The 14,457-nt window shown below is 46.1% G+C and overlaps 1 protein-coding gene across 5 annotated transcripts; it reads right to left on the bottom strand.

Moving 5' to 3' along the window:
* Positions 1 to 549: 549 nt before the first annotated feature.
* Positions 550 to 14,356, bottom strand: LOC111834078 (protein disulfide-isomerase TMX3-like). 5 transcript variants are annotated; one of them, XM_023792983.2, is made up of 16 exons: positions 14,278 to 14,356; positions 13,969 to 14,023; positions 13,327 to 13,366; positions 13,018 to 13,141; positions 12,740 to 12,785; positions 11,874 to 11,954; positions 10,709 to 10,808; positions 9,935 to 10,012; positions 9,127 to 9,193; positions 5,346 to 5,444; positions 4,162 to 4,219; positions 4,015 to 4,068; positions 3,554 to 3,610; positions 2,749 to 2,878; positions 2,379 to 2,447; positions 550 to 2,201 (listed from the first exon to the last, which is right to left on the bottom strand). In XM_023792983.2, the coding sequence occupies exons 1-16, from the start codon at positions 14,339 to 14,341 to the stop codon at positions 1,872 to 1,874; spliced, it is 1,452 nt and encodes a 483-aa protein (XP_023648751.2). In that variant the 5' UTR covers positions 14,342 to 14,356; the 3' UTR covers positions 550 to 1,871. The 5 variants fall into 5 exon arrangements, with proteins under 5 accessions (XP_023648751.2, XP_023648749.2, XP_023648752.2 ...); XM_023792981.2 differs by having other exon boundaries at positions 13,969 to 14,050; positions 14,278 to 14,326; XM_023792984.2 differs by having other exon boundaries at positions 13,969 to 14,088; positions 14,278 to 14,310.
* Between the last annotated feature and the right edge of the window lie 101 nt (positions 14,357 to 14,457).

A 14,457-nucleotide genomic window follows, 5' to 3' on the forward strand; every position in this document is an offset into this window, starting at 1 on the left:
ACCTCCCTTGACTTAAACTCCACACACCTGGAGATGTACCCCAACATCCTATTGGCCTTTTTTATTGCTTCCCCACACTGGCGAGAATGAGACATGGAAGCATCAACATACACACCAAGGTCTTTCTCATAATCAGCTACCTTTATTTCAGTAGGTCCCATAAAATACCTGTACTTTATATTTCTGCTCCCTACATGGAGTACCTTACATTTGTCTATGTTAAATTTCATCTGCCAGGTGTCAGCCCAGTCACTAATTAAATTAAGATCCCGCTGTAGCTGCTGAGCCGCTAGTTCAGTATCTGCTACACCACCCACCTTGGTGTCATCTGCAAATTTCACCAGTTTACTGTATATATTGGTGTCTATATTATTCTTGTATTAACATCATTCTGTCCATAAAACTGCACATTCATGAACATACTTTCACTTAATCAAAGGTATTTACTTAGTTTCGCCAAAGAAAGTTTTTTCAACGGAAGCCATGACAACCGCAATGCATTCTGGGACCACTGGGTTGCAGGAAAACTGTATAAAACTGACACATACATTTCATCTGTTCAAAAGAAATTTATTTTTGGTCTTCATCTCCATGGGTTACCATCCAAAGTTTGACACAAAGCAAATCAATGCTATCGATGCTGATGTCGCAACTGTGGTTGATGGAGTGAGTTTTTGTGTGGATCTGCTAATAGTGTGTGAAACCACAGGGCTTAAGGATCCCAGATGTGCTTTGTCTCTGTCCAACCTGAACTCTTAAAGAAATCAATAAATCAAACTACCCCACTGGGGTTTTCAGGTGAATTTCTGTAGAACTTGCAGAGTGTGGGAATCCCCTACTTGTGGGAATCCCCTACCCCCCAGAGACCACCACACTTACTCTACCACTTTCATGAATGATACACATAATATGTGAAACATAAGGTCACCCTATAAGAATATGGTAGATATAGCTTGAAGCACATGAAGCACGGACCTTCGGGAACGACCTGATGTACGGCAGAACAGAGCAGATTGGCAGACAAAGCCGAAGTCTCGGAGAAGCACCTGTCTATTCCTGAACAGATCAGAACAATCAGCTGGAATTATCTTCCCATCCAGTGCATAATGAGGGCAGCGAGCCGTCCGTCCACTAAGCGCTGCATTCCGATAAGTGAACGGGTCAAAGGTTTCTGCTTAATACTGCTGAGGGAGACACGACCATGACGAAAAAAAAAATGGGGAAAAAAAAAACACAAAGCCACCCATGATAACCTGTACCCCAAGCCCAAGCCATCACCTAAAATGTAACAGTGACGTGTTGTAGTGTATGTAACTTTTATTGTGGCAGCAAAACAAATACTCTCAGGGCCGACCAGCAAAAATCAGGAATAATAAAGATGAAGATCTGCACACAAACCAGCAGTGATGTAAACGCCTCCCTGCCAGGGAGGAGATACAGTAGGGGGGGGGGTCCAATGTCTATGGGGGGCCATGACTCGTGGGGTGAGGGAGTAATAGTGCCCATTGCTGGCCCCCCGTGTGCAGGAGAGCGCTGACCGGCTCCATACAGCACTGGGGGCCATGCGGGGCCCGTACTATGCCGGGGGCCATGTGGGACCCCTACTATGCCGGGGGCCACGCCTCCCCGGGCTCCAGCTGTGCTTCTCCCTCCATCTCTATGTGCTCTATTCTTACCATTCAGAAGTGCTCAGTACTATTGCCTGACAGGGAAAATAAAAGACCAGTGAGGGACGCAGTTATGGGAAGGATGGGGCAGGGAATTATGGGAATTAGGAAACGTTCATAAATGAAGAGAAGACTGATATATTTTCAAGTACTACACCACAGAATCAGAGGCACCTCCACCCGGAGGCCGAGCTGCTCTCAATGTTAATCCACCTTCTTGTCCATGGCACTTTTTTCCTCCTCCTCCTCTTCCTCCTCCTCATCCTCCTCTTCCTTGTCGTCCTCTCCCCCCTCCACTCTCTGCCTCTGCTCCTCCTCCTCCACTCTCAGCCTCTGCTCCTCCTCCTCCTGCTGCTCCGCCCTCTGCCTCTGCTCTTCCTCCTCCTCTTCCTCCTCCTCCCTCCTCAGTAGGTCCAAGTCTTCGCTGTCGTCGTCTGCCTCGGCGGTGCAGATCCCGTAGCACATGAGGCTGATTATGCCCAGGGGCAGCCCAAAGAGGAAGCAGCCCAGCAGGGGCGAGCTGCGGAACACCGACTGCGGGCAGAGCGAGCAGACAGGCATCGGCTGAGCCACCAAATCTATCAGAGCATGACCTGAGCGCTACACGTGCCATGTGGCTGCCAAAGTCCAAGGCTGAAGCACAGAGATCCTTCTCAAGCAGCTCCGCAGGAAACCACATTATAACATGTCTTGCCCGTGAGCTTCACTCACCATCACAGTGGACCTGGCATCATAGAACACTCTCTTAACCCGCTGAAAAATACTGTCTCCACCTTGAGCCTGATGACATAAGACAAACACCGTGAACACACTGGATTAGAAAGCAAGCATCTTCCAAACGGACTGTGACGACTGCATGGAAGTTAATGCCAAATATTTGTTTAATCTTATCTCGGTCTCAATCGTCCCTGACTGGCAACACCGATCAAGTAACCTTCTAAGACTCAAGAGTCAGTTCCCAGGAAATATTCTCCATCACGTGTTTGGTTATCAGATTTACATAGTTAAAGGAAGGGCAGTTGCTAGAAAATTAGCTCTGGATGGACATGCCCATTCATTCAAAGAGCATGTAATCTCACACCTGGGCTGTCCCGTCCAGCACGCTGTTAATGAACTGCACCATCTGCTCGTGGCTCTCCACTTGCTCCAGAGGAAGGAAGTACTGATCGTTGGACGTGTTCAGCACAATGATGGACGGCACTGGCACCTCACTGAAGGGCAGACAGAACACCCCCATCCCCATCATGCGTTTTACACGTTATGCTGATCCTGCTCCAGCCTGCTGCTCCTGCCAACTGATCCTTCCTGCTGCTGCTCTTGCCTGCCTCATCCTACTAGCTGATCCTGCTACTGCTAGCTGTTCGTTCCAGCTGATCCTAATCCTGCCTCCTGATCCTAGATGATGATCCTACTCTTATCTGCTTGCTACTCTTGCCTTTTGCTGCCGGTCCTGATCCTGCCTGTTGTTCCTGTCTGATCCAGATCCTGCCTGCTTGCTCCTGCCTGCTGATCTTGCCCCTGTTGGCTGCCACTTCGGCCTGCTGATCCTGACCCTGCTTGCCTGCTGCTTCTGCCCCTGCCAGCTGATCCTGCCTGTTGCTGCTCTTGCCTGCTGATCTGGCCCCTGTCAGTTGCTGCTCCAGTCTGCTGATCCTGCCTGCCTGCCGCTCCTGTCCCTGCCAGGTGACTCAGCCTGCTGATCCTGATGCTGCCTGTTGATCCTATTCCTGCCTGCCTGCTGCTGCCGCCCCAGTCTCATCCTGCTAGCTGATCCTGTACATCATGTGAATAAAGCATTAAAACAGTGAGAAGTCCAGCAGAAGGTTTCATTTTCCTAAAAGTGACAGTCTGACCACAGCAGTGTGACAAGCAGGCCCTGTACTCACCTCATTATGAGGCCATTGATGTAGTCGTTCCCATCCATGTGGCCAAACTGGAAGTCTCTGTGAGAAGAGCATTTCTGAGGATTAACCACACCAGCATATACACATTCGCACAATCTGTACCACCCTCTGTGAACTCTGAGCACCACAAGCCGGCAAAACCCCACTGAGGGCTGCGGGGAGCAGGTGAATCACTACGTCCCGCCTGCTCTCCTGACGGTCCAATGCTCCTGCTCTACTTACAATGTCACTCATCGGCTCTGTAACCACACAAAGAATAGCAACCAGGATGAGTCGAAATGCGTCCTGGCGGCTGGGACAAGCCATAAAGCGTCCAAGCGACCGAGACGAGTTGGAATGCGTCTGGGATGAACTGGGGGAGCTCTGGGCCTTTGTTTATATATGTAAGCTATACTAATACCTGAACAGCTACAGACTTCAGTACTTTCATATTCAAATCTTACCTGCTAAATTGATCTCTGTATTCCGTTGCCACTCTTTGCATTAGCATTTTGATCCTGGAGAGGAAGTAAAACATTTAAATCTGACATTCTTCAAAGTTGCTTTTTGCCTTTATCTGAATGCTGAGGGTATAAAAATCTGCCTTTTACCTGGCACCCTCCTCTGTGGGGACCTTCTCATCCACAACTGCTATTGCCACCAATTTTCCTATCAGAGTAGGAAGGAAAACAAGCAGTTTATAAGAGATGACAAGCGGCACCATTTATCAGGATACTGCCACCGAGTACAGGCACAGGTCATAGCAGCACTACGCATGCATACAACCAGTGTAGGAGAACTGTGAAAGTGCAGTCTGCCCCCTAGAGGGAGAAAGTAAGAACACAAAAGAATCCTATAGCAAATATAAAAAGTCTACACACCCCTGCTAAAATACCATGGTTAAAATACCAGGTTTTTGTTATGTAATATGAGACCATGATAAATCAGGTGCTTCAACAAAGTATTAGTTTAAGGGTGTGCAAACTTATGCAACTAGCTTATTGTACTTTTTTATTTATAATATTTTCTCCTAACAGATTTGTTTTTTAATTCAATTGTACTGCTGTTAGGTCACATTAAAGGTGGAAAAAAATATGAAATGATTTATCGTCATCTCGTTTTTTTACATCACTGAAACCTGGCATTTTAACAAGGGGTGTGTAAACTCTTTATATCCACCGCAAGTCTGACCAGTGTTAAACCCATTTCTTACTTTCCTCTGCGATATGTGTTCATGTGCAGGTGAGCAGGACAGTGAGAACACGACCCTGCATGGCATGTAAAGGCACCACATGTCAGGTCACAGCCTCCTCCCACTACAAAGTCAAACCGACACACGGTTAAGGTTCAATGAACCAATAACACGGCTGCAGTGGGAAAATCCAGGCCAATCAGAAGAGAGCTTGGAGCTGGGGAGCATGTTCCTTGGGGGGCAGGTCAGTCCTAAAAGCAGCTTCTGACATGCTTTATTTTTTTTTACCCGAATCCTCCACAACCCAGTCAAGCTTTACATTACAAGCCCATATTAAAGAGCAGAAAAAAACAGAAAAGCAGGGAATCTAGGGGTCAGGCAGGACAGCTACCGCGGCAAGAGCGACAGCTGATGGTCTGTCAGGGCTGAGCCCATTTAAAGCCGCCTCCTCTTCTGCACAAAGGCGGCTCTGTTTCGCAGTCAGCTATGTGACGCACATAAGGCCAAATATATACATGTTTTGAATATACAAAAAAATATTACTATGAAGACAGGGGAAGGCGGCCAAGGACTGAACACTCTCCCACCCCGTGACTCACGCACCCGTCTCCGCCAGCTCGTACAAGGTGAAGGCGTCGATGTCCAGGTAACCGCGGAAACGCTCTTTATTCACCCAGGAGGAGAGCTCACCGTGCTGGTACGCTGGAAGGGGACAGGAGAGTCACTTTAAATATACATTGAGCTCGGCAGCAGTTAACGCACTAATCTAGCGAACAGAAGATGCTGGGTTCAAATCCCAGCTTTGCATCAATATCAAAGCTCATACGTCAGCAGGTAGTATAGGAGTGAAATACTGGCTTAAGTCCCAGGTGGCTCTACTGTGGTGTCTATGACCAAGATATTATCCTGAATGGTTCAGGTGACACATCCGGCAATACGGTTTATGAGCCTCTATGGTTCAGCTAAACTGTCTGATCGTCCTGCTGGAAGAGAGAGGAGTGAGGTGGCTGTTAGCCAATATCCAGTGTACCTGGGGCTTAAGCTAAAGGCTCCGGTGGTAATATGTTTACTCAGCCGACCATGGGATTCAAACCCATAACCTTCTAGATACGAGTGCAGATCACTCTGAGCAGCACCACTCAGATTATTACTCTCACCACACGCAAGTCAAACAGAATTAACAGCATAGGCACTTTGAAGGGCAGTGTCTCTCCTTACAGTGCAAGCAAAGCAGAGCCATTGATGTGGCCGTGGGGGCGGAGCCAGGACTGGCCGCCACCCCCTCCACAGGTTTTATGGATCACGTTGCTCCCTAAGCTGCCAAACCGCCCTCAGCAGTTCAGACACCGTCGCATACCTGGAGCCGCTCAAACGTGGCTCTTGGTGAGCACTCGGACATTCCCACTGGGACAAGTGTGGGTCCAGCCTTGGCTGAGAGCTGCAACTCCACTCGGAAGAGGAGACCCACGCCGGTGACTCAGCAGAGCACGCTCTCCAGAGGATCGAGAGAAACATCTGACTGATGTGAATCTGTGGGACAGCTCTCGTTCAACCGCGTAGAACCAACGGCAGGACTGGGTGGCAGCGTCACGACTCACTGGCCAATGTCACCGCGTATGCCGAGTAAGTAGAAGAGCGATACAGGAGGGCTGTGGTGTTATACCCCAGCTACACCCCAGGCTCACGTCTCCCGGGGATTAAACTAAAACTGGTGAGATGCCTAAGAGAACCATCTAGAAGGCTACACTAATTTCAGTCAGGCAGAAGCAAAATCTGTGGGTTTTGGAAGGCTACACCATCGCTCATCACAAGCGTGACGACAAACAGCTCATGAAGCCAGAGGCAATCTCCGTGCGTGGAGGCTTGTTTGTTTTTATGACAGGACTTAGTCCTCCAGGGCAGAGAAAACAGTAGTGAACGTGCGGTGGGAACAGCTCTGCATGAGTCGTGGATTCACTGCCGTATATGTTGCTGACCCACGGCTGATGGGCCAGGCCTCGTCCGCAGGACACCTGCACACCTTTCTGAAAACCTGCCACTTCCTGAACATACGCCATTATTTGACTGGTTCAGGAGGCAGCATTCAGCGTAACCCCGAGGTGTGACGGCCACGTCGGCTCACTGTCACTCCCCTTCAATCGCTACCGCCTCTCCCTTCCATCTCTCCATCAATCAGCCCATCTTCCTTCGCTTTCTCCCGGGCCATTCTGGCCGCGATGGCAGCTCCCAGGGACGCGGACACACTGCACATCAGCGTGCTGGAGGAGTCGCCGGACAGCGCCATGTTCGTGGTGGAGATCCGCTGCGATGACCCCGTACTGCTGGCGTTCTGGCTGCGCAAGGTGTTCTTCCACAACGGAGAGGTGCAGCAGACAGACACGCTGCCGTGTGAGGGAGGCGGCGGTCTGCGCTTCGTCCTGCGGGTTCTGCATCGCTCCTGCCGCCTCTCCAACGCCCACTACTGGAGCCCATTCGTGGTGGCACTCTGCCTGGATGCTCTGCTCTTCCAGTATCGGCTTCCAGCACAGCTACAGCACAGCGCCAGCCTCCAGCAGGCCATGGAGGAGAACACACTGACGCTGACCCGCTGCAGGAGCCCCGAGCCCCAGCGAGCCTCCCTGGGGGGGGACCCTTTCTGATCCCCCTATATCCCAAGAGACAGGACACAGACTCTCTGCAGAAAATGCCCAAATGACACGATCACAAATACATATAGCAAGGAAGAGTACAACCTAGCACCAACAGTCCTGGACACTCAGAACCAGACACACACAGGCTGGGGGGCAGGAATGTGGGCCGCGGGGAGAATGACGTGCATGGCCTCATATAGCTAACAGGGCGGCGACACTGTGCCACTAAACACGGCAAGAATGGCGGGGGCAGGATGTGAAAAAGACGTGCAAGGGAGCCAATTTGCACACTGTAAGTTACAAACAGGAGTGTCACGATATCCTGTTAGATAGTAACTGTGATATTTAAAACATGAAATACCTATATTGTGTCAATAATATCGTAAATAATCCTGTGCCAGCAACTATCTGATTCACACTCCCAACATAGCGTGTGGTGGGGCTGCTGCTTGACACTGGTTTCCAGTAATGCTTCATCTGTAAACACTGAGGTGCCGGAGCTCATAAACACCAACTGTGACCACCGTTATATCGGGAAGCAGAGCACATTGACTTTGAATGATGTCACACACACAACAATAATGCACTATTACTTAAACACATAACAATGCATTATTTTCTGTCAACACTTGTTAGTTACATCAAACTGAAAGACAGACTTATCCTATTAGATGCGTTCAATGGCCCAGAAGGTAATTTAATCCAATTTATCAGCTAAGAAGTGGATTTCTGAGTGTGTCCCTTTTTAAAATCTTTAAAACTTAGATAAGCAAAACATACTATAAATCCTACCATTTCACAGTAAACCATTTTGTTTATATTTACAGCAAAATACAATGGTTGCTTTGTTGTTTAGTGATGTGGTGTTAATGAGAGTCTTTTTTTTTTTTACTTGTCATTTTTAGTGTTCACTCTGGTCGTCAATTTCTAGTTTTTGCATCAACAAATACATTTCCATCAGGTTAAATTGCTGCTATCCAGCGACATGGTATTCTAGTATCCTTATAGCTTTGCTTCACTGTGAACTGAAATATGAAGCTTTGTGCATTTCGCATTTCTTGCAGCCATATTTATTTCACTCCAAATCAGTGGGATCAGATAAAAAATGGACATCGCTTGGTTAGCTTTTCATCATAGGGGTCTCAAGTAGTGGAATTGTTCTTTCGTATGCTTTTATACAATTATAGTTAGACTATCCACCTTACAACTGATATTTTGAGTGTAATTCATTTGCTAAAAAAAGAGACAACACACACAATAAACAGATTTAAAGATGAATTTGACTGGTAGCATTATTATAATTATTTTGTGCTCATTTTCTATAGATACCGTGATCAATACCGTGAATTATTTTGGCCACAGTAATTGTATAGTGAAAATCTGATATCATGACAGTCCTAGTAATAAACCAAAGCGAGTCCTCCAGAAAACGGCCGGTATTTTTTTGCAGCAAAAAAATATGTATTTCTCTGTGCCTTCAAAATGTATGTCAGTGGAAACAAGTGTAGTAGGAACTGTATTACTAAAAAAGATAAAGGGGAGTTAGTGACCTTCTGTGTCAGTAGCAAGCAGTTCTCCATCTACATTCAGGCTAAAATAAATAGGGACCACATTAATGTCTTTCAACAAGCCAATGAATCCTATTTACTTTTGGATGTTTACCGTTCTGTGGCAACAGTAGACATAATCCTTGTGTATACCGGCTGTGCTGCATTGTGGGTAATGATACAGAGTAAACATGGTCCGAGACTCACCATCATACAGGAAGTAGGTTCCGTCCTTAAACACTGAGACAGAAGGGAGTTCTTGAAGAGTGACAGTCTAAAAAGCACCCAAGGGAAAAAACAAATCTGTCATCATTTCATCATTTTCGCTGTGAGGCACGCGACAGCCTTAAAAGTTATTAACGAATCATTATCCACCAAGCACCATAGTGTTGATGTTTATTTATAATCAACTGTTCATCAATAATTCATTGCTACCCAGCCAGCACAACTGTGAAGACAGTTATTAATAAAAACTATTTCGGAATAACTGAGTACCCAACCTGCACAATGGCGATTAATAACTCTTCAATGATAATTAATCTTTATTCATCCTGCACAATTACAATGACAATTATTACTGATAACTATTCATTAATAAATAATCATTACTTTATTATTCATCTAATCATTATTTCATTATTAATGGCTATTCGGCAGGACACTAATGGACTGGCACAGTGGACTTAGAGTATGAAAGAGGTTCAGTCCATTCACAGTCTGCCATATTATACAAGAACAGACGGCACATCCAACCCATCAAGCCGGGCATGTGGAGCCTGGCCAGGGTCCTAACAGTGGGATATAGCACCTTTCCTCCCGGGAACCTCAGTGGAGAGCAGGCAGGTCAGTGCAGGTAAGAGATTCCAGCACCAGGAGGATCCACTAACAAAAGAGCCGATTTGCCAAATCACTAATAACTCTGGAGCAACAGAATCCTGAAAGTAGCCTCTGATCAGTCGCTTCTGCTGGACAAAAAATGCGGGCAACAGCTTCACAGTGACCAGGAGGGACTCACAGGGGGAACAGCGTCCTCCAGCGCAGAGAAGAAGTAAGTGTAGACAATGAGCTCTGAGGCCACCTCGATGTACTTCTCCTGGGAAAGGACATTGTATGAAGCCCTGTTCACCTTTTCAATACAGCCATGTATCACGTAACGACGGGGAAATGTTTTGAGAAATGCAGCATTAGGCCATTTCATCATTATGCAAACATCATAAAGTGTAATTGCACACTACATGTAACACGGCACTGTTTTACAGAAAACTTTTTTTATAAATATAAAGAGTACACTAAAAATAGATAAAAGTACAGTATAGTAAATAATAAACTAGATATTTGTTATCATCAAGTATTACGTACTGCATATGGACACATATCATATTACACAACTGACAGCACAGTAAATTTGTTTACAACACCCTTGCCACAAACACACAAGTATTGTGTTGCACTACAACATGACCTCAGCCATGTCACGGGCCCATAGGAATTTTTATTTCCATTACAGTATAATCTTAAGGGACCACCATCGTATATGCGGTTTGTCATTTAGCAAAACATCGTTATGTGGCGCATGACTGTACATACTGTACAGAAACAGAGACCTGTGCAAATCCACTATGTTAACATCTTGACTAATGAACCAATTAAGGATCATTCCTAGAACTGCCAACTTCCATGTTAAGAGTCCATGTTGTTAACCAGCATGCCACCTGCTGGCCATTATTCACCCAACAGGAGTGATTTCTCCTGCATGTGTTAACAGAATCTCATGGCATTAGAACTGCACCTTTAGAGTAGATTCCCCGCCGATATAAACAAAGACCACGCCATGGCGGTCCAGGATGTGCTCGAACATCTGCCTGCTGGGAAGGGACCTCACCACGGGCCTGGAGAGGGAGAGAAAATAAAGGGTTTTGAGTTTCATTGGCCCATGTTCAGGGAACACAGCAAAATTCTTTGCGGTACAATTGCAGGAGTGGAGGGGTCATGGGGAGGGATAGGCAGCAGTGCAATACTGAACAAGACCGCAATGTAAGAATCAGAACACACCAGAGCGGAGTCAGCAAACACACGCATGCATGCACACACTACAACACATGAGAACAGACAAACTCCTCACAAGCTGCGCAGGTGCACAGCACCACCTAGTGGACAACTCAATTACATTTGCCCCATGCACCGATCCCAAAGGTCCTTAGATAGAAGGCACAGGATTAATGGTCCAGTTCAGCAAAAAAAAAAAAAATAATAAAAATAACTGAGGTAGCATGAAGCATCACACAGGGAGCGGAATAAGTGTTAGCATGGGGGAAGGTAAAAAAAACACCACTTTACAAGCCATCGACACCATATTATTCATCTACAATACAATGCAAAAAAGTCTTAGGCAAAGAAAATGTTCAAATGATCTTCATGCTGGTGTAAAACTATATTACGTCCGTCAGAGTGCGATAGCTTAACCATCTGAAAACCTCTCCTAAAGTAAAAAAAAATCATGGGTGTATTGGATGACTCAACCACTAGCATACCTCATATTGCTAATAGAGCTGGTGGTGAAATTTAACAAATATATGGAATGGCAGGGGTGCCCCTGAGGAGAGGTTTGGGAACTGAAGCGGTGTCCATCTACAAGGTATAAACAACTTTCTGAAGAACCAGATACATTTTTTTGTTTGTTTTTATTGTATTACTATTAATTTGCATATGTTCTAATGTTAAATTGGGTTATTTTTTCCTGAGTAAACACACATATATCTTTTACATTTTATGAATTAAATTCGAAGGTTCTCATTATGTAAATCAAACCTGACAACAACACGCATCATTCTGCTGCAGTACGTTACTGATCCCCATCACGGTCCCCGTGGGTCTGTTAACCCCGCCTTATCAATTATCACATAACCAAGCGACTGACAAATGAGCGAATCCATCTGCATATAAAGACATCTTACCCAGCTACTCTGTTTGCAAACTCGATGATGTCATCCTTGGTCCTGGGACCCTTGTAGTTGTAAGCAAGATCGCCCTTCAACCTGAGGAAGGAAGAGCGGCCATTACAGAGCAGGGACTTCTGGGAGAAAAAGCACCAGGAAGAGGAAGACACGCCCGTGAGCATTCAATGCTTTCCACCCGACTGGCGCCAAGGGAACAAACTCTAAGCAGAGACTGAGGTCAAGGCGAATAAAACACTAAAAAGCCGCTTCCTTCACCTCACCTCCGTGCGGCTGGGCGCTCGTTGCTTCATTAGCAATCTGAAGATTGTGGAGTGAAAACAACATTTCTATAAGAATGCAAATGGGTGACGGAAATGCTGATTCTAACAAAGGCTTCATGCCTTCTGCCCTGAATGGCGGTATGGCCTTTAGATGGCAGAAACAGCAGAGGAATCACAGTGGAATGAAGAACAACTCAGGTCCTATCATACGGAATAAGGAACATTATTATTAAACCTCACAGACTGAGCTGGATCCTTCTTACAGCTAAATTTACACCACTATCCATGATTCCTATTAGACAGTCTCTCAACGCACTTTGAATTGTTGTTGGAAGGTAAGATACAACCAATACAACACAAAGTGAGACCGAGGACTGCAATTGACAGACAGAATGAAAGGCCTGCCACAGGAGCCATAATGAACAAAATGCAAAATTTTCCATTTCAAAGGGCTTACAGGCTATCCAGCATCTTTTGCTGGCTTGAAATCACTGACCACCAGCACCCCCATTACAGTAACACACCACAGTAAGCTGAAAAGAATAACTAATTAAAAGACAACATACAGTAGCATTGTTACACTGAAGTGCGATTTACACTCACAGTTTAATCGTAGGGTACCCACGCACTCCAAACTCTGAGGCGACACCTGAAAGAACGTAGACATTGTTTGCGAATCAGCAATTTATTGGTATCACTATTAATACACGACTGGGAAAACAGAGCAAAATACAGCACAAGAAGAAGACTTAACACCTGACTGATCGACATATAAACATAATCTGTAATTGAGCTGGATAATGCTGCATGGGATTAAAACTGAACCTGAATACAATACATATGGAAGCTTGAAGCTGAGGGACCTCAGGCAGGAAACTCACTGGAATACGCTGTGGCGTCCATCTTCCCCACATTGATCGACGAGCCTGAGCTCTTCAGCTCTGCCCCGATTTCATGCCACACTGGCTCCAGTTTCCTGCAGTAGCCACACCAGGGCGCATAGAACTGCAACACACAGGTCAGTGCTTGTGAGCCACACCAGGGCATATAGAATGCAACACACGTCACTGCAGTACAGCGGCGCCATGCCTGGCGAACAGCGGGTGCAGCTGGAGTCGGGGTGAGCTGCCCACCTGGCCAACAGGGCACACATTCTGATTCTGCTAGTTTATGCGAGTGCCAACACTTACTTTCACCAACCAGATGTCATCTGCTCTATTGTCCTTAAACCTGCAGGATATAAAAAACACAAGTTACACTAAAATTCTGTGCAAATGCAATTGAGATAACACGTAATAAGTAATAACTAGCATGTGGCAAGATTTAGCAGGCTATGTCTGTCGAAAGCCAAATGCAAATTATATTTGATAGACTAGATTAAAGTACAGTATGGATGGGCTTTCCACAACTTCTTTAAAATGCATGCTTACAGCACGCCTGATGTAAATCAGGATGCACAGGGTACACAAACAAATGCTAAACAGAGAGATTAAGCAAACTGTACATACACAGAACTCACACTGTGCCAGTTATACAGTGCAGATCAGGTGGGTGCCCACATTATTTGCAAAAACACGTCTTACCGTCAAGCAAATATACTGAACATAACATTATTTGAACCAAGGTCTTCACACCTATTATTATATACTACTTATATTGATTTATCTCAGTCAGCGAGGCTTTTTGGACCTAGAAGACTAGCAGAGTACAAGGCTGAAGGAGCCCAGCGTGTGAGGCGGCAGCACCCCGCACCCCGCACCCCGATACACTGACACCCTGACCGGCACATCTGCTGCAGCCCGGCGCGTCCCTCAAATCTCAGCATCGCTTACGTGTCATCCAGGTCTTCGACGTGGGCGAAGGCCGTAGATAAACTCAGCAACAGCGCTGTCAGCATCCAGACAGACGCGCCATCAGCATTTTTAAGGACAGAGAAAACACCCCATATAGACCTATTTAACCATTTAGCCGGTAAGCCGGGCAGACAAGGTACCAGCAAGATACATTTCTACTTGTTTACGAACTAACAGTATAAAAAGAAACATTATTTCAAAATGAATGGACAGAGCATGTATATATATTATTCAGGACGGGTGAAATGTAACTAGCGAGGGCATAGTACATGAGAGTTTGGTAAGTACCTGCACAGAGCCGCACAGACTTCTCCGGCGCCATCTTTCCTGTGGGAGGCACATTACGACGCATGCGCACAAGCAACCGAAGTTTCGTCGGCTCACCGACTCTGGATCAGTTTAATGATTTACATCATAGACATCATACGGCTGATTTAAGACCGACATCCACTGATACCGGATCAGTTT

This window comes from Paramormyrops kingsleyae, chromosome 4 (assembly GCF_048594095.1).
Source record: "Paramormyrops kingsleyae isolate MSU_618 chromosome 4, PKINGS_0.4, whole genome shotgun sequence".
Classification (NCBI taxonomy): domain Eukaryota; kingdom Metazoa; phylum Chordata; class Actinopteri; order Osteoglossiformes; family Mormyridae; genus Paramormyrops; species Paramormyrops kingsleyae.

Bases quoted from the DNA above. Each gene is read 5' to 3' on its own strand.
- LOC111834078 (XM_023792983.2), bottom strand. From the start codon at position 14,341: ATGCGTCGTAATGTGCCTCCCACAGGAAAGATGGCGCCGGAGAAGTCT. The intron at 4,220-5,345 runs GTGCGTGAGTCA...CTACTCTGATAG, and splicing joins GTACGAGCTGGCGGAGACGG to GAAAATTGGTGGCAATAGCA. The intron at 2,448-2,748 runs GTGTGAGATTAC...TTATGTCATCAG, and splicing joins TGCTGGACGGGACAGCCCAG to GCTCAAGGTGGAGACAGTAT.